Source organism: Heloderma suspectum, chromosome 2 (genome assembly GCF_057233095.1).
Source record: "Heloderma suspectum isolate Gila_16-S chromosome 2, 16-S_ref, whole genome shotgun sequence".
Taxonomy (NCBI): Eukaryota; Metazoa; Chordata; class Lepidosauria; order Squamata; family Helodermatidae; genus Heloderma; species Heloderma suspectum.
Genome location: NC_139459.1, coordinates 225824667 through 225844583, shown reverse-complemented (window position 1 = coordinate 225844583; position 19917 = coordinate 225824667). Strand labels below are relative to the sequence as shown.

Sequence of the window (19917 nt, the reverse complement as noted above, 5' to 3'; positions counted from 1 at the left end):
TAGGTCGTGCCTGAGGCCGAGCGTCTCTATTGGGGCCGGAGGGGAAGGGAGGCGGGCTAGCCGCGTCTCCGAGCGGGGCGAGCGAGAGGCAGGCGGTGCAATGGAGTCCTCGACTGGGACCATTAAGCGGCCCCTTCCTCCTCCCCCTCCTCCTCCTCCTCCTCCCTCGGGCGCCGGCCGGCTCTGGAGACTCAGCAACTTGGTCATGGCCGTCTTCTTCGGGCTGGCTGGGGTCGTTCAGGTCGGGGTCGCACGGTGCTGGGGGTAGGGTGAGCTAGAAAAGCATGCGAGAACCCGCCGGTGGCGCGCGCGTGTATAGTGAGGCGGTGCGGGGAGAGATTGCAGGTGGGAGAAGAGAAGGACGCTGGCAGCCGTCGTGGGACTCGGGAGCAGGCTAGGGTAAAGTGGCGGTACGCGGAAGGGGGAGTGCGGGCTGCGGGCTCGTCTCCGCAGCGAAGCAGGGCTATCCGTAAAGCGGAAGGTGGTTTGTTTATGGGGGCACTCGATTTCCCAGCCGCCCAGTAAGAGGAGTTTGCTGACCGACGTACAGAGTCAGGGCGCTGGGCTGTGGGGAAGAAGGCTGGTGGGAAAGGAAAGAAGTGTACCGAGGCGGAGAACGGTTACAGCAGGGAGCAAAAGTGGTAAACCTGGTCCCCTGAGGGTCGCTGTTTGCTCTCACTCAACCCAAAGCCAAACCCTCCCGGGGGCTGGGAGAGTTGCAAAGAGGGCTTCACAGCAGACGTGAGGAAATTGAGGTCTTGGTCACTTATCCCTAGTACCCTAAGGACGCACTCCTATGTATCTTTAGCCAGACACAAAAGCCCTACAAGTTCCAGCATGGTCCAGGCAGCATCACTGGCTGGGCTGGAGGGATGCTCGGAGTTGTAGGAATTTTTTCTGGCTAAACATGCATAGGATTGTGTCTTAAGAAGCTTTCTGGCAAGACTAGTTACTGAACTACATCCAAAGGGGCACAGTGTACACACACTCTCTGTGTGGGGGGGCTTCCAAGAAGCTTTATTCTAAGGGCTTTAAAAGTAATTACCATCACATTGAATTACATTCAGAAGTAGATATTTATCTATCTCCTATGTACTTACATAACTCCCTCTCAGCAATGCACAGACTCCAAGAACATCATTCCGCCTCCCCCCTCAATGTTTCCCTTAGTTAAATTTATTTAGCCTAGAAGCTGCTTGTGATCATCAACTGGTCAGTTTCACCACTCCATAGACTTGTACGTTACTACAGTGTAGTGTAGTGGTGAGAGTGACGGACTGGGAGCCGGGAGATCCGGGTTCTAGTCCCCACTTGGCCATGGAAGCTCACTGGGTGACTTTGCCAGTCACAGACTCTCAGCCCAACCTACCTCACAGGGTTGTTGTTGTGAGGATACAACGGTGAGGAGGAGGATAATGTAAGCTGCCTTGAGTTCCTTGCGAGAGGGAGAAAGGCGGGGTATAAATGCAATAAATAAATAAATAAATAAATAAATATCTGCAATTAAGAAAAGGGGGAAAAATGCTTTTTCTATCACAGCAAGGCTTCAGGCAACCTTGTGTCCAGGCCCATTACATTTATACAATTTTCAGTGTATACCAGTGCTGCATTAGGGCTAATACTACTGTAGTACTATAGCCATTCCTTGTGCCCAAGCAGTTTCCCTCCACTCTTTGGAAGTGAGAAAAGATCTCTAGTATTTCCTGCAAGGATGGAGCAGGGGAAGCCAACTATGTGTGTGAGGGTATGTACTGAGTGCTCTTCATGTGTGAACAGATAGGCTGAGTGCTGTATATATGTACTTTTTAAAAAATTGCAGAATTGCACAGATATTCTGCTCTTAGTTGCTCCTTTTGGACAAATCACTCACCAGCAGTAACCATTTCACTTATTTTCAGCCAGGATGAAGTAAAAACCCCAAGTTCTCAAACCATTTAACCTGGAGTCTTTGATAAGAATACTGGGGCCTAACTGACTTGTGGATCAGTTTTTAAATGTTTTTATGTTAAGATTTTTATGTTATGTACATTTTATATCAGAGTTTGTGGCAATGTTTCCTGCCTTCTTTTTTGCAGGTCAACGACCCTGATCCAGGACTCTGGATAGTGAGTATAGATTTAGAGGCTACTCCCAAGTGCTGGAGAATTTAGCACTGGCATAAATGTCTATCCCATTAACTTTAATGGGGAGGTCCCATTAAATCTCATGCCCTGTCATCTGTCTGCAGCATTTTTCCAGTGCTGACTCCAGGCTCTTTGCCATTGGCTTTGGACTACTGTTCACTAACACTGTGTTCCAACATATCACTTTATGAATGTTATTATTTATTTTAATAATGTATATGCAATTCTTCAACATAAATATTTCCAGAGCAGCTTAGAAATAAGACAATATAAGAGGTAACAAAACAATAAAATCAAAAGGCAGAGAAAAGCAGCAGCACAATAAACTTAAGAGTTTAATGACCTGGACAAAATAAAAAGTTCTTCCACTGATGCTGGAAAGACATCAGAGTCGGCACCAACAGAGGGCATTTCACAGGCATCTGAGAAGGCCCTTTCCCTTGTCATCACTTCCTTAACTTCAGATGGCACCTGGCAGAAGATTTCCAAAGATGATCTCAGTGTACACGCAGGCTTGTATTAGAGAAGGTGATACTTCTGGTACCCAGGTCCCAAGCTGTCTAGTGCTTTAAAGGCAAGCACCAGCACTTGAAACTGTGTGCAGAAACAGACCAGGAGACAAGTAGTTTTTAAGCACTATGAGATATGTTCCCATCACCTGATTGCATTTAGCAGCTGGATGCTAAACTAACTGCACTCTGAACAGTCTTCAAAGGCAACTCAATGTACAACATACTTTAGCAGTCTAAATCTGTAGTTTACAGAGCAAGAACAGTGGTCAGGCTGTGTTACTGGCTTCAACTGGTGTAAAGTACTCAGTGCCACAAAGGCCACTTCAGCTTCCAGTGACAAAGCTGAACCTAGGAGCACCCCTAAACTGCAAACCTCCTTTAGAGGGAGTGCAAGCCCACCTAGAACAGGATGAACAGTTACCTTCCCAGACAGACAAATCATTCACCAGCAGTAACCATCTCACCTGCAATCATCTCATCAGGCTGCATCGTTGTATTAGTATTGGTGGTGACAATATGGACAAATTCTTCAGCGGACCCTTTTCCCTTTTTGAGTAGTTTTGTAATCCACAGGGCCTTATATGCACAAATTATGCTTCCTTGTCTTCCAGGGTTTTTTACTACTGTCTCTTCCAATAAGGCAAGCATCCACTCCTTTCCTATACCTCCTGCTGTGGTTACCTTGGGACTTCACGCCAGTTCTCTGATCAGCTCCTCTTTATTGTTCCAGTGATCTGGATGGGATATTTTGGCTTATTCTTACTCCTGCCTTCATTTTCTACAAAGTAGATTTATTATATCTTCCACTCAGGTTGCCTACTCTGTGCCTGCAGCTCTCACACTAGTTGTCAGCCTTAATCCACCAATTGCAGGTATAGTATTGGTATCCTAAATAGTATCCTCTTCCAATCCCTGACAGAGTTTGGCCACACATCTCTTCCTCCCCTTTTATATAAATTTTGGTTATAATTCAAAAACAAGCCTTTGTCTCTTAATAGTTTACCTGTACTGACCGCTAAACCACATTCTCACTACTATTTAACATTTATTTAAGCTAAAGTACTACCAGGCATACTGAACAGTGAAAGTTGCTGGTCAGAAGTCTTATACTCTTCTAATGTTTTGCTGGGAACTCTAAGTTTTTGAAACATCCTTTGTTAGATGTAATTCATTTTATGCCAGTTCCTTTCCATTTTCTTTTCACCATCACCCTTGTGCTGTTCCTGTTCTGTGTTTCTGAAACACATTATCTTCTGCTATTCTTATTCTTTCTGTCTCTCTCTCTCTTTGGAATGATAAATTCTACCATATCCTTTCTCCAAGACTTTACATCCTAACCAATTATTTTTTTTAAGTCACAACTGGAACTACTGTGATGTGCTAGTTGTTTCTACTGCTTTCTGCAGCATAATTGCCCACATATGTTAGCAATTTGCTAAATTTAGACTTTTTAGACATTTTATACCTGCATGAAGAACCTCTCCTCTTGTTCTCTGATTTGGCGATTCCTTATTCTCTATTGTTGTGTAAAGGCCTTTGAAGAGATCATCTAAGAAAACTGAACTCCATATAAAAATTCTATTGTAATTTGTTCCAATGACTCATCACTTTCTCTAGATAACATTGTGTGGAAAAGTCTATCTGATCTACATTCAGCTGCTTGTGTTGTGGGTTCAGCTATCTTGGGATATTCTTTGGTTGCTAATGCTCAAAAGAACATCTTACATGAGGAAGAAGGCAGGTTAGTAATGAGATATTTTCTGCACCAATTCCATATTACTAGCCTTTCATGATAACCAGAGGTCTCCTGTCCCTAGCAACTGGATTCTCATGAGATCCTAAGGATAGGTCTAAAGAAGCAGTAAGTGGAAGGCAAACAAACAATCCCACAAGCATGGACTTAAAACTTTGAAATCCCTGATGCAAATCCCATAGAGATGTGGCTGCATATCAGGATACTTAATGAAAAAAATTCCAGAAGATTTCCCTTATATTTTCCTATGTTCTGACCTCACTCAAGCTGCATACAGAACAATGGAAATGGTATTGTAGTATTGTAATTGCTTATGGTGCATGTGCTCATTGTTCACATCCTGCCATGGTCTCTAATCAAACCAGTTTTGGATGTTTCCATTTAGCTTCACTCTTTACCCTGGAGGTGCCAAGACAAGCTCCCAGGATATGACCAGTCCTGCTAAAATAGATTTGTATGTTTTGATGTGACAACAACTGGCCCCTATTGGATAGTTCCTATGCCAAGTGAAATACCCCATCTCCTCACTAGACATGAAGCTTCTTGTGTTCTCTAATCAAATTGTGGGTCTAGAGCAACTCCGAATTATTAACATGTAGCAAATCCTCTTTTCCCCTGTAGCAACACTTCCCTCTTCTCCTTCCTCCATTATGTTTGTACAGTTATTGAGCTAATGATGCTGGATTAGGCTTAGTGCTTTGGTAGCTGTGAGAACTTGCTTGCTTTGCTCCAAATAAAGTATGATGTGATACTCTTCATAGCAAATTTATTTCTTCTTGCTCTTTGCTGAGATTCCTTGCATATTAATTTTATGGACATACATTTGTATAATTTACAGTCATATTTGTTTAAAACAGGGAGCTATTTGGTCTGGTGATTGTCACAGTCTGGATGAGCCTTTGTCGTAGTTCAGCCAAGTGAGTATGTTAACCTGTTTATTTCAACTTACTGCTTATGATGCATGGAAGTCATATGCTTGCTCTGGTGAGATATATTGCAGCCTTCCCCCTCAAGATGACTGGTTTTGTAATGCCGTGCTACAGATTGGTAGTCTCATACTAACCTGGGACATGGAGTTGCTTAATGTTTTAAGTGAGAAGCAAGTTATATTTGTCCTCAGTATCTCTCTACAATAAACTCCATTAATGTGTGGAGGCGAGAAACTGCTCTGAAAACATGAGGTAAACACACATCTTTCCTTGCTCATATTACTGTGCTTATCATATTCACACATACTCGATAAACAGAAACTTCCCTACCACCACTCAGTAACTTGTGAAGCACCCATCCCCTGAGTATCAATGCTATATTTGCAGTGGGAAAGGCTTTGTCCACAGCCTCATTTCATTTTGAAATGGCAACTGAGGAGAAGTTAAGAATAAAGGAGAGGAGGGCAAAGACAGTGGTTCAAGAGAATAGCATAAGGCAAATTGCCGCTTTTCATGTAATCTGAAAGTCATGCAACAACTGCTTTTAAAAATAGCTTTTAAAAATCTATCTCTATATATACATACCTAAACACATATACAAATGCACACACACACATATATATACATTTATATACACATACATGCTGTTGTAAGAGGTGCTGGTAGTAGCTGCTGGTTAATGCTATAAAATTTCTTCCCCTTGCATTTTCCAGATAAGACAAGAACTGAACATTCTTAGGGATGTCTTCATGAGGTTTTTTAGCACCCATTTAGTGTGTCCATTCTCCACAAGCTTCACTAGTGCACAGCTCAACTCACATAAGACCAAGCAATACATTTGTTAGCTTTTCTTCTCAAATATACATAAAACCCAAATTGCAACATATAAATATAATGCATGCCACTCAACTAAAATTAAGAACACAATGGATTTAGTAAAGAAACTAAGGATAGAATTAAGAGTTGATAATAGCCCCCCATTTTATAAAATGCACATGATCATACAAAATAAATCATAATAGGCCTTGCTGCTTTTAAGGGAAAATGGCTAAATTGACAAAAATGACCACTGTATAAGCAGTTTTTGGGTATTTATTAACTAAAAATGCCAAATTTCCACAAATTTGAAAATTAACAAAGTTGTTCTTTAAAAGAAGGAAGATCAATTTTACTTTAGTTTGCAGTCTACAACAAGTCCATGCTGAGCGTGGACAAGCCATTTACCTTTATTTTTTTAAATGTAAAGTATAAGTTATAATTAGAATTCAGCATTTGTATCCTACTTCAGGAAAAAAGCATCTTTCAACTTACAGGGGAATGATTGCTTCATATTAAATAAACCAATAAAGTTGTATCCAGTAGAGCCACTTCTGCATACTGAAGGCAGGGCACCCAATTTTCACCAGTCCCCACCCCCACCCAGTGCAGCCTCTAGTACTCCTCGAAAGCTGCTCCTGAGTATTGCAAATACTCTCTGTATGGGATATGGCACAGAGGGCTGCAGTAAGTAGGTAGGATCAGCGAAAGTCAGGTGCCCCACCTTGCTCAAGCAGAAGCACTTTCTAGTTCTGAGCCAACATTGGATCTAACCCATAAGGTTTCAAGCAAAATCTTTTTTTAAACATTCAGGTGAAGGAAAACTTTAGAGCAGGAGGGGGGAACCTCAGGTCCGTGGGACAAGTCTGGTCATCCCCAAATGGCACCACCTCTTTCCCCCAGCCACCAGTCCTTTGGTGGTTTCCTGGCTTTTGTGTAGATTTTCCCCCCATTCAAAAACACTGGAATGCCTCTCCTAGTGCTTAATTACTGGCAGTAAGAACTTTAAGCTACAATGTGCTGGTATTTTTTGTATTTTTGGCCCCACCCACCACTAGAATGCAGCCCCTAAGAGCTTCTCCGAAATTGAATTTGGCCCTCTGATTGAGATTCCCAACCCGTCTTAGAAGAATTAATGGATACAAAGCCTTCTGCATAAATATAAATGACTTTCTTATTCAACTACAATTGGCTGTTGTACTTATTTGCAGTAGATTTTTATCCAATCAGAATTGAATGTCCTGTTGTACTTTAACTAGGATAAAGTTGGGGAGTTGCTCTGTTCTGCTTGTAACCACAATTTCAACAGCAGATCTGATAGGACAGTAACGTATTTCCAGAAGTTGTCTTGCATAAATCACTACTTTCTGTAACATCACTATTTTCTGTCCTCAGTTGTGCCCTTGATTCATCCCTAGACAAGACAAATAATCTACTGCAGTTTCAGAGATCACCCACTGCACTTTGTATTGTACCCAAGAGCGGGTCCAGTTCTGTTAACTGGATTTGATTTTCAATAAAACCTCTTGCCTTTTGTTTCCTTCCAGAAACTCCTTGGGTGGGGTTCGCTTGGCCACTGCAGTTTTTCTCTCCCTTTTCCCTTTTGTAATGTGGCTGTACATCTACATGAATGCAGAGATGCGAGCATCCTGGCCATCTCACTGTAAAACAGTTATTTAAGATGGTGAAAATGAACCAATCAGTGCTCTAGTGCCCATTGGCCCAGGTGGATTCTTCAGTGATGCCAAATCAACAGGAATCACAGCTGTAACTAAGATCAGTTAGTTCCCTCAAAGAGTCTAGTTTTAAATGATCTATTATGTTCTTGAAGACTGGACAATCAGAATGAAATTCTCTGGATCCTGGCCTAGATTTTCAAGGAAAGGATATAACTGCATTAAAAAGACATGGATCAGGTTTGTGTTAACTACATGTCCTTGATATGTGCAAAGGATTAGATTGAATAGAAGTGTTGCTGTGGGAGTAGCTGGAGCCTAGGGGTGGCTTGTACTTCCTGTTGAAGGTGCACAACACACTTGAAGGGGCAGAGATGGCTGTGTATATTTATGCAATGTAAATAAAACTACTAGTAATTTGACAACGATGTCTCTGAGCAGTCTGTCTAGATGTTGGCGTGAATTCTACTCCACCCACACACCCCATTTACATTTTCTAGGTAGCATATTACTTTATCCTGAAACCTTCAGGACTGTGACAGAATGTCGCACTGGATGCAGCCTCCATTACTTAGTCATAAATGAACAACTGATCCACTGAACTAGAGAAGTACATTTTTGATGTGGTGCTAGGCCCATTTCTCTTTTGTGAGCCATTGACCACAGAAACTGATGTGACTTAAGACTGAACCATATTGAGACATGATAGCAAGATCATGAATGGCTTAAGGTACATTTGTTGTACCTTAGTCAAGAAATTCTTAAATCCTTAGTGAATATGAAGATAATTTGAGATCTCATTTTTAATGGAATGGACCATGTAAGATATTTGGCACTCTCTCCAGACTCTATTCTTCCTCTACAGAAGTGGTTAAATTAGAATTTTCTAATTTTAACTTTTATGTTTTGATGTAATTGAAACCCTATCTGGAGACTGTGTAGACAATAGAATTTGTCACTAGAGTTCTTACCAGAAAGTTTCTTCTCCAGCAGAAGCTACCGTGTAACTTGAAGGTGGGAGCGGGGTGTGTGAGGGAGAGAACTGAATTTCACATATTGATTGAACTAACCAGCCAGTTTCCCAGCTGCAGGTTTACTAATGCTGGACATATGATCAGTAAAAATATATGAATCACGTTTTAGGCTCAACCTTAAAATACAAGAAGATGATCACACTGGAATGAATACACAATTATTCACATTTTAAATAGAAGGAGCTCAGCTAATTAGTTTTATTTCAAGTTTGCCGATATAAATGTAATTGATTACTTTCTACCCTTCACATCACTGAGCCAGTGCTGCCATTTAGTTTGCCTGTCCGGCTTGAATGTAAAAGCCCCATTCTACGGGTATAACACATTGCAATGAGCAATGCAAATGGTTATTTCAGCACAATCCATAGTACATTACATGGTATTACAGCCTATTTATTTATAGATGGATATGCCACCTATCAAAACATATAAATAACATAAAAACATTTTCAAACCAATAACTAAAAATATTTTAAACTAAGAAAAGTGTAAAGCAATTCCTATCCAGACCATAAAACAGTATTACAATTTAAAACAGAGAGCAGTTATTATCTTTGTAATGCATCTCTCGATCTGGAACTCTTCCTCTTCCTTTTAATACCATTCTGTCATTATAGACATATATACTTCCAAAAGCTTGGCTTTCTGGAGGAGTTTCTATAATCCCTTCAAGAGTAAGATGATGGACTCCATGAGAATCTAAACAATAACCACCGTAATGGAGGTGGCCTGCAAGGAAGCACACCACAGATTTATGTGAGTGGATCACAGAAAGGGCATCTTTATAATTCCAAGCAAGGCAGATACTGTTTGTAGAATTGGGGTGAATGGGTAGGTGCCCTGCAACAGAAGAGAGAAACTCAAAATATGAACATGTACAATTGTCATACAGCTCTGAATTCTACAGTTGCATAAAGTTCTGCAGAATTTAGCAGTTTCCGCAAAAAATGGCTGTATAGGCATACTGCTATATGCTAGGATTTAGTTTTCTCCGCATTTGGAACTAGTTGTGGCAGCGTGGTTTGAGCTGGAGGTCCTTCATTCAAATTTTAGGTCGTTTATGAGTTCATTAGATAGTCTTTGGAAAGCCACTGTTTCTTATGTTCAGACTTCAATTTGTAATCTGGGGATGATAATACTGGAATCCTTTGCAGGATAGTTGTAAAAATACTGAAATAATGACTGTGATGCACTTGTACTATGGATACTTAGCAGTGTGTTCCTTATAGGATCTGATATTTGAATAATACTAATGTATGTGTGTTCCTTACTATATAGTGATTGTAAGGAATACTTGCACATGAACACACATACTATACCTACAATATAATTAGTATTAATTTATTCTTCTTCTAGCCATTCAGGCATCTTTGTGAGTAGAAGTAGAGCTGGAAGAAATAGAAGTAACTTTGTCCTATTGCCCTTTATTTATTTTTGGGAAACAGTTCAAGCACATTGCTGGGCTTGAAAGAATTAAAGCAGAACTGGAACATTGCTTCTCCGTCTTGGGTTCATGAGATCAGTACAGACATGGGCTCAGTGTTTTGTTTTCTTATTATGTTGGAGATTTATACCTTCCTTTCAATGGAGTGATCCTCAAAACAGCTTACAACAGATTGCAATAATATAAACAAATATACACACAGATCAGCAGCTCTTAGTCTCTAGTCAATGAATGGGGCCAGAGTAGATTTCCCTTCAACTCTGTGGTCCCAGGGTGGCTAGCACTTGGAACCATGTGTTCTTTCTGACAGGGAGGGGGAAAGCAAGCTCCCTGCAGTTGCTCCTCAGGCCAATGGATAGGGCCAGAAAGGACTCCCCCTTGCTGCAATGTTCTTCCTGGGAGGCACAGGGTGCAACCTTTCAAGAGGCCCTTAGTCTTCTGGCTGACAGATGGGGCCAGAGTGTGGTTTATCAAAAGCAAAGTGTTGTGATCAAAACTTACTACTTGACTTTAGGCATGCATCAGCTAATGCACTAGAGTGAGAGGAAGATAACTCTCCTGATTCTTACCTCTCTAATTCTGATGACCCAACAACCCCCTCATGATGGCATTTTGTTCCAAGAACAGTTCTGCCATTTGTGTTCTAGGGATTTCACAATATATAAATGTGCAGGAACCTGATTTGCCTGCCCCCTTCACCAAAAGCTATCCCCATTCTCTCCAGAATCTCTCATTTACATGCCCTACCAAAGAGAGGGTTGATTTTTAAGAACAACATTTCGATCTGGCTGTGTACCAAGTTCAATTCATGTTGCAGCTAACTGTGTGGCTAAGCAGTCACCTTGGTTGAACAGCAAGATGCATTTTTAGTTTGCATGCAGTAGCTTTTCCTGTACATCTCAACCCATCCTGAAAATGGATCCGGCCCACATAAGAGCCAACTCAGACTACTATTTTCCTGTGTAAGTAACTGAACTGAGTTCACTCCAAGGTCAATTTTGGGGTGTGTGGATAAGATCTGAAAAATGGCATTATGGGATTTGTCAGAATTGTAAAAACAGGATCTCAGATCTGTTCAGATAGTTTGTACCTTCTCAAACATTTATTTAATAAATTTTCTCCCCACTTTTCCCTTCCAAAAAAGGAATTGCTCAAGGCACAAAAACTAAACACAATTAAAACACATTTACAACAGTTAAAAACAGTTGAGATGCATTCAAAGTGCTTACCTACAATCACAACTCTCTCTTGATTTTTGTCAGCATGTGTAAGAACTTCATCAAGCCAATTCAGCTGGTCTTGACTGAATCCTCCATTGAACTGTACAAACTGACATTCAGGAAGACCTGTAAAAAAAGAAACAAAAATAAAACCAATCAAAAATTTCACCAAATAAACTAATTATGCTTTGTTTTCAAATCTATACTTTAGGAGAAATAGTTATTTTCTCCTTATGGGGACTTTGAGTTAACCTGCTATTTGAAAAAAAACCCAGTTCATAAATATTTTTAACAATTTAAGGCAATATTTATAGATCAGTAAAAAATACTTTTGCCTTCTTTGAAGATAAACAAAATAGAAATTTCTGTTATTAGCATGAAGAAAAATTGGGCTTCGCTGGTCATTGTTTCTACACATTTTGCTGTTGTATCCCATCCTAATTACTTGTGCCTCAGCTCTTTTGCATAAAAAGCAAAGGTTTCCCTTAAAATCCATAAGCATTTTTTCAGAAACGGATGAATTGTTATGAATGGAAGAAATGGGTTTGCCAGTTACACAGTAGCTTAGAGCATGACTCCAAATTCTGAAATGGACTAGTGTGGAAACCCTGTGTGATAACTTCAGAAATCTAAGATGCCTAGAGATAAGCATGGAAGTCTATTGAATGGGATCTTACATGACCAACTGGTATGAGGTCCTCAGAGTAAGCTAACTTCATAAACGTGTGTCACAGCAAGGCTATGTTTGACTATAAAGGGTTGAAATTAGTCTCATGGGCCGAGGTGAAGGGATTAAAGAGTAAGCTTTGTTTTACAATATTTACAGGATGTACCATTAAAAATATGGCAGGTGGTGGCCATCTTAGAACCTCCAAAAGAGCACCCTATGCACACCCACACACAATCTTTGCTTCTCCAGGGGATCTGAGAAAAGTCAGATCCAACAGAATTAAAACGACTTCTTAAATTTGCCTGGTTTTTACATGGAATTCTTCCAAAATCACCATCAGATTAAAGCTTACACTGGCATCTATAGACTGCACAACAACAATTACAATTTCTGGCACTGGCCAGTGCTCTCTTGGCATAAAAACATGGGTCCAAGGCACAGATCTTTATGGATCGTAATGATTTTTACAAGGGATCCCCTCAAAACCCCCATCAAATCATAGGTCCGCTTTGGATACACTGATGTGTTCTGTGATCTTGTGGTGGTTTTATTGGCATCCTATGTAAATATCATGAAGTGCCAAGCTTTGAATCCATGTTTTTATGCTATGGTGGTACTGGCAAGTGCCGGATCTGTGATTTTTATGGTCAAGTGTCTGGACACCAGTGAAATCTTTAATTTGATGGTGGTTTTTTCATTTGTATCTCCATGATGATAGCTACGTCTGAAGAGGAGCCGTGTGGCTAAAAACATGCAGTAGGCAGATGCCTTGGAGCCTTTATCAGTTGCAGCTTATAGACAATTGTTTACCACGCATCTCCACTGCACACATTACTGGCATTTGCTGTGGAAACGTGGCCAAATAACTTGTTTTTCCCATAACATGTGAAACAGTGCTGGTATTAACATTCAAAGCCCTAAATGGCTTGGGGCCAGGTTATCTGAAGGATCACCTCCTCCCATATGTACCTGCACAGACCCTAAGATCATCTTCAGGGGTCCTTCTCTGTGGGCCCCTGCCAAAGAAAGTGAGGCAGGTGGCTTCTTTTTCTGCTGTGGCACCCTGGCTGTGGAATGAGCTCCCTAGAGAGGTTCACCTGGCACCTATGTTACACTCCTTTCAGTGCCAGGTGAAGACCTTTTGATTTTCCCAGCACTTTAGCACATTAGTCTTTTAGCTTGGCTGTTTTAAATCTGTATTTTAAATCTCTGCATTGCTGCTAGGTTTTATTCTGGCTGTACTTTTATATTGTAGTTCTAAGCTTCCATATTTTATATTGCTTTATGCTGTACTTTGTGGTTTTAATTCTTGTGAACTTCCCAGAAAGCTTCGGCTATTGGGCGGTATAGAAATGAAATAAATAAAAAAATTACAGGGAACCTGCAATTCCTATCCAGAAAACAATGGCCTTTCCCCACATCCCATCTGTATTTGGAAGGAGTAATGAAATCACTTAATTTCCTGTTGCTGCAAATCTGAATAAATGTTATCTTTACTCTCATATAAGCATATTTTCATACAGACAGTCATACAGAGCATACCATGTACATCAAGGCATTAAACACTTTTAAAGACTCTGCGATTGGAGAGTTCTCTCCCCTTCAGGGATTACAAAAATGCCGTAATTATGTAGCCTTGCCCACTGCCCAGCTTAACGTTCTGCACAGAAAATCAGCCATTCAAAAGTAAACATTCTTTGGCCTTGATCCCCCCATTCATATAGGTCACAGGAATACATGCAGACATGTTCATTTTCCTGAATGGCAAGTTCCTCTCTCTAGCACAAGGCCAGATGTTACCTTCAGTGTGTTTCTGGAAATATGCAATAGCCATGCTCAGCACAATACAGTACCTCGTGGACTATTCAGATCCTCATTTTTATTTTTTTCTCGCAGTAGATGTAGAGAATCTTGATACTTTTTGGTAGACGTGTCCCTGCCCAGAATACTTAAATCATAAGCATCAAGGAGAATGAATCGAAATTTAGACATTGGGCAGAATTGGTAAGCATAATAATATTCTGCAGGGGTGTCTCTGGTGGAGCTCTGGTCTGTGTTAGAATTGCTAAGTAAAGTCTGGTCTTGTAAGTACTTGGTGTTCAGTGCAGATTGTGCTAGATAATCTCTGTTGAAGTTGTAGAATTCATGGTTGCCCCATATATGATGGACTGGGACTCTGAGCTTCTTAAATTCTTCCATGACTCTTTCCAAAGCGCTCTCGGACATCTTATGTTGGGCATTGAAGCCGTCAATTATGTCCCCAAGCTGCAATATAAATTGAACCTCTGTTCCATTCCAGTCTTCAACTGCATTCTGGAGGTGGCATAGGCTATGCTTATAGTATCTCCTCTGGATTCTCTGGAAATCATAGCCGTCCTCTAGATCAGCATACTGAATATCTGCTATGACTCCAAAGGAGAAGAGCACCTCAGAAGTTGCTGTTGTGGCTCCTTTATCCATAGCTGCCCAAATGTCTTGCCAGAATCTAGCATAAAGGGAAAAAGATAGTTGATTTTGTTCAAATACTAGAGCCAGGGAAACAAAGATGAATATTAGTATATAAGAATGATTTCTTCAGATATAATTTTGGAGGGGCATTAGCAATCTTTTGAGCAGGCTAGTAGAATAAAATGTAGTAACTGAAACAACTTGGATTAAGAATGCAATCCTATGTACACTTACTTGGATTAGGAGGAAGGCCCATTGAACTTCTGAATAAACATGCATAGGAATGAGCTGCACGGGTACAATTCTCTAACATCTTATTTCAGAGTAGATCTACCACCATTAGTAGAAATGCTCTGTTTTATTATTTATTTATTTATTTATTTATTAAATTTATTAATCGCCCATCTGGCTGGTCACCCAGCCACTCTGGGCGATGTACAGCATATAATAAAACAGTTTAAAACAATAAAATTCTACAATAAAAACATTTTCTAAAATACCCTAACCCACCCCAAATGCCTGCCTGAACAACCACATTTTTAATGCACGACGGAAGCTCATTAAAGAGGGGGCATGGCGGAGTTCCCTAGGGAGGGAGTTCCACAGAGCGGGGGCCACCACAGAAAAGGCCCTCTCCCTCATCCCCACCAGTCTAGCTGTCCTGGCTGATGGGACAGAGAGAAGGCCATCCAAGGCTGATCTTGTTAAGCGGCCTGTCTGGTGTTGCTGGAGGCGCTCCTTGAGATGGGCTGGGCCGGAACCATATAGGGTTTTAAAGGTCAAAACCAACACCTTGAATTTGGCCCGGAAAACAACTGGTAACCAGTGCAACTTCTTCAGCACCGCAGTGATGTGATCATGCCAGCAGCTGCCTTTAATCAGGCGAGCCGCTGCATTCTGTACCAGCTGCACCTTCCGAACCGTCTTCAGGGGTAACCCCACATAGAGCACATTACAGTAGTCTAAACGAGAGGAGACCAGGGCATGTACTACCGATGGGAGCAGATGGTCGGGAAGGAAGGGGCACAGCCGCCGTATCAGATGGAGTTGATACAGCGCTGTCCGGCTCACAGCTGACACCTGAGCCTCCATGGACAGCTGGGAGTCCAAAATGACCCCCAGGCTGCGGACCTGGTCTTTCAAGGGTAGCCATACCCCATTCAACACCAGGTCAACATCCCCCAGCCTCCTCTGAACTACTTTTGACAGTGGTGAGCTAACATGAATTAGGTATGAATGCATTCTGACTTGGGTAGGTGCATATCGAAACGATTTAACAAGCATGGTCAGTAAATCTCTATTCTGACAGGTTTTCACAGCAGAAAATAATAACGATCCTGAACTGCCTAAATCATGACAGCTTTACTCGGGAAATACAATATGCAGTGCAATCCTAGTCATGTCTACTCAGAAGCAAATCCTACTGATTTCAGTTGGACTGAATCAGATTCCCATGTAAGACTGCAGGCTTAATTTCCAAGGTCTGTCTTGGCTAATATCCTTCCAAGATGCTGTTAATAAATAAAAGTATTATCAACCGGGTGATCAGAACATCGCAGTCCAAGGGATGGACTGTTTATTCAAACAGCACGAAGCTCCCGAGTCGCTGATCTGGGAACCTTTTCCCGCTGCCACCAGACCCAGGCAAAGTTCAGCCCTGACCACGTCCAGGCTGGGCTGAGAGGCTCTTGGGACGCCCTCTAAATTCAAGGATAGCCGCCCCTCCGCCACGGCAACGCAGATTACAAAAACTAAGATCATATACATACATATATATATATACACACACACACACACACACACACCTCTATTTCCGCAACCCTTAAATTTGTCTGCCGAGCCCTGCCCTCGCGGGGGGGGGGGGGATTGCACAGATTGTCACTATGGAAACGAGAACCTCCCCCTATCCCCGGTTTACTCACCCCTCTTTAAGGAGACAATGCCGGGGGAAAGTTATTTTCTGGCCAAAAAAATCTCTGTAAACGTCATTTCATTTCCGGATTCATTTGCCACGCCCCCCAGCCCTCCCTCCGCCATAGACATACACATTAAATAAAATAATAAGCGCTCTTGTAGCATCTTAAAGGCGAACTCATTTACTCTGGTATAAGCTTTCGTGGACTACCGGGGGAGTATGCAATGTTAGTCCTACCTAGAGTAGACCCATTCATTTCAATGGGTCTACTCTAAGTAGGACTAACATTGGATACTAACTACCCTTGCTCACAAATGCATGGAGTGTTATGGAGAGTTACAGGTATATATACAGTACGTATTCAGGGTGGGGTTGTTGTTGTTCAGTCGTTCAGTCATGTACGACTCTTCGTGACCCCATGGACCACAGCACGCCAGGCTTCCTGTCCTGCGCTCTCTCCCGGAGTGTGCTCAGGCTCATATTCATTGCATCCGTGATGCTATCTAGCCATCTCATCCTCTGCCGTCCCCTTCTCCTTTTGCCATCAGTCTTTCCCAGCATCAGGGTCTTTTCCAGAGAGTTTTCTCTTCGCATTAGGTGGCCAAAATATTTCAGCTTCAGCTTCAGTATCTGTCCTTCCAATGAGCACTCAGGGTTGATTTCCTTTAGGATTGACTGATTTGACCTCCTTGCAGTCCAGGGGACTCGTAAGAGTCTTCTCCAGCACCACAGTTCGAAAGCACCCATTCTTCGGCGCTCAGCCTTCCTTATAGTCCAGCTCTCACACCCATACATTACTACTGGGAAAACCATAGCTTTGATTAGATGGACCTTTGTTGGCAAGGTGATGTCTCTGCTTCTTACTATGCTGTCTAGGTTTGCCATAGCTTTCCTCCCAAGGAGCAAGTGTCTTTTAATTTCATGGCTACAGTCATCGTCTGCGGTGATCTTGGAGTCCAAGAAAGTAAAATCTGTCACTGCTTCCATTTCTTCCCCTTCTATATGCCAGGAAGTGATAGGGCCAGATGCCATGATCTTAGTTTTTTTAATGTTGAGTTTCAAACCAGCTTTTGCACTCTCCTCTTTCACCCTCAACAAGAGGCTCTTGAGATCCTCTTCGCTTTCTGCCATTAGGGTGGTATCGTCTGCATATTGGAGGTTGTTGATAATTCTCCCAGCAATCTTAATTCCGACCTGTGATTCATCCAACCCAGCGTTTCTCATGATGTACTCTGCATAGAAGTTAATAAGCAGGGTGACAATATGCAGCTTTGTCATACTCCTTTCCCAATTTTGAACCACTCGGTTGTTCCATGTCCGGTTCTTACTGTTGCTTCTTGACCCTCGTACAGGTTTCTCAGGAGACAGGTAAGGTGGTCCGGTACTCCCATCACTTTAAGAATTTGCCACAGTTTGTTGTGATCCACACAATCAAAGGCTTTAGCATAGTCAATGAAGCAGAAATAGACATTTTTCTGGAATTCTCTTGCTTTCTCCATGATGCAGCGAATGTTGGCGATTTGATCTCTAGTTCCTCTGCCTCTTCGAAACCCAGCTTGTACTTCCGGTAGTTCTCGGTTCACATACTGCTGAAGCCTAGCTTGTAGGATTTTGAGCATCACCTTGCTGGCATGTGAAATGAGCGCAATTGTGCGGTAGTTTGAACACTCTTTGGCATTGCCCTTCTTTGGAAATGAAATGTAAACTGACCTTTTCCAGTCTTGCGGCCATTGCTGAGTGTTCCAAATTTGTTGGCATATTGAATGCAGCACTTTAACAGCATCATCTTTTAGCATTTTAAATAGCTCAGCTGGAATACTGTCATCTCCACTAGCTTTGTTGTTACTAATGCTTCCTAAGGCCCACTTGACTTCACTCTCTAGGATGTCCGGCTCAAGTTCAGTGACCGCACTATCATGGCTATCAAGGACATTACTATCATGGCTATCAAGGACATTAAGATCTTTCCTGTATAGTTCTTCTGTGTATTCTTTCCACCTCTTCTTAATCTCATCTGCTTCTGTGAGGTCCCTGCCTTCTTTGTCCTTTATCATGCCCATCTTTGCACAAAACGTTCCCTTGAGATCTCCAATTTTCTTGAAGAGATCTCTAGTCTTTCCCATTCTGTTGTTTTCCTCGATTTCCTTGCATTGTTCATTTATGAAGGCCTTCTTGTCTCTCCTTGCTATTCTCTGGAACTCTGCATTCAGTTGGATATATCTTCCCCTTTCTCCCTCGCTTTTCGCTTCCCTTCTTTCCTCAGCTACTTGTAAAGCCTCATCAGACAGCCACTTTGCTTTCTTGGATTTCTTTTTCTTTGGGATGGATTTCGTTGCTGCCTCCTGAACAATGTTACGGACCTCCATCCATAGTTCCTCAGGCACTCTGTCTATCAGGTCTAATCCCTTAAATCTATTCCTCACCTCCACTGTATATTCATAAGGGATATGATTGAGGTCATACCTGAATGGTTTAGTGGTTTTCCCTACGTTCTTCAATTTCAGGCGAATTTTGCAAGAAGCAGCTCATGATCTGAGCCACAGTCAGCTCCAGGTCTTGTTTTTACTGACTGTATGGAGCTTCTCCATCTTTGGCTGCAAAGGACATAATCAATCTGATTTCGATATTGACCATCTGGTGATGTCCATGTGTAGAGTCGTCTCTTGTGCTGTTGGAAAAGAGTGTTTGCTATGATCAGCGTGTTCTCTTGGCAAAACTCTATTAGCCTTTGTCCTGCTTCATTTTGTACACCAAGGCCATGCCTGCCTGTTATCCCGGTGATTTCTTGACTTCCTACTTTAGCATTCCAGTCCCCTATGATGAAGAAGACATCTTTTTTTGGTGTTAAAGGTGTTGTAGGTCTTCATAAAACCGATCAACCTCAGCTTCTTCGGCATCAGTGGTTGGGGCATAGACTTGAATTACTGTGATGTTGAATGGTTTGCCTTGGATTCGTACTGAGATCATTCTATCATTTTTAAGATTGTACCCCAGTACTGCTTTTCCCACCCTTTTGCTGACTATGAGTGCTACTCCATTTCTTCTAAGGGATTCTTGCCCACAATAGTAGATATGATGGTCACCTGAATTAAATTCGCCCATGCCTGTCCATTTTAGTTCGCTGATTCCCAAGATGTCGATGTTCAATCTTGCCATCTCATGTTTGACCACCTCCAGCTTACCTTGATTCATTGACCTTACATTCCAGGTTCCTAAAAATATTGTTCTTTACAGCATCGGATTTTCTTTTCACCACCAGACACAATCACAGCTGAGTGTCCTTTCGGCTTTGGCCCAGCCGCTTCACTCTTTCTAGCGCTACTTGGAAATACCCTCTGCTCTTCCCCAGTAGTATATTGGACACCTTCCGACCTGAG

General features: G+C 41.9%; 2 protein-coding genes across 5 annotated transcripts; one reads left to right on the top strand and one right to left on the bottom strand.

Moving 5' to 3' along the window:
* The first annotated feature begins 64 nt into the window (after positions 1–64).
* TMEM220 (transmembrane protein 220) lies at positions 65–8236 on the top strand. 2 transcript variants are annotated; one of them, XM_084838318.1, is made up of 6 exons: positions 65–241; positions 2076–2105; positions 3447–3507; positions 4253–4376; positions 5246–5305; positions 7681–8236. In XM_084838318.1, the coding sequence occupies exons 1-6, from the start codon at positions 101–103 to the stop codon at positions 7811–7813; spliced, it is 549 nt and encodes a 182-aa protein (XP_084694444.1). In that variant the 5' UTR covers positions 65–100; the 3' UTR covers positions 7814–8236. The 2 variants fall into 2 exon arrangements, with proteins under 2 accessions (XP_084694444.1, XP_084694445.1); XM_084838319.1 differs by having other exon boundaries at positions 65–1744.
* On the bottom strand, positions 3002–16971 carry ADPRM (ADP-ribose/CDP-alcohol diphosphatase, manganese dependent). 3 transcript variants are annotated; one of them, XM_084838315.1, is made up of 4 exons: positions 16898–16971; positions 14031–14662; positions 11517–11633; positions 3002–9683 (listed from the first exon to the last, which is right to left on the bottom strand). In XM_084838315.1, exons 1-4 carry the CDS (start codon positions 16936–16938, stop codon positions 9373–9375), a joined length of 1101 nt encoding a protein of 366 aa, XP_084694441.1. In that variant the 5' UTR covers positions 16939–16971; the 3' UTR covers positions 3002–9372. The 3 variants fall into 3 exon arrangements, with proteins under 3 accessions (XP_084694441.1, XP_084694443.1, XP_084694442.1); XM_084838317.1 differs by lacking the exon at positions 16898–16971 and adding an exon at positions 16431–16605; XM_084838316.1 differs by lacking the exon at positions 16898–16971 and adding an exon at positions 16548–16605.
* Between the last annotated feature and the right edge of the window lie 2946 nt (positions 16972–19917).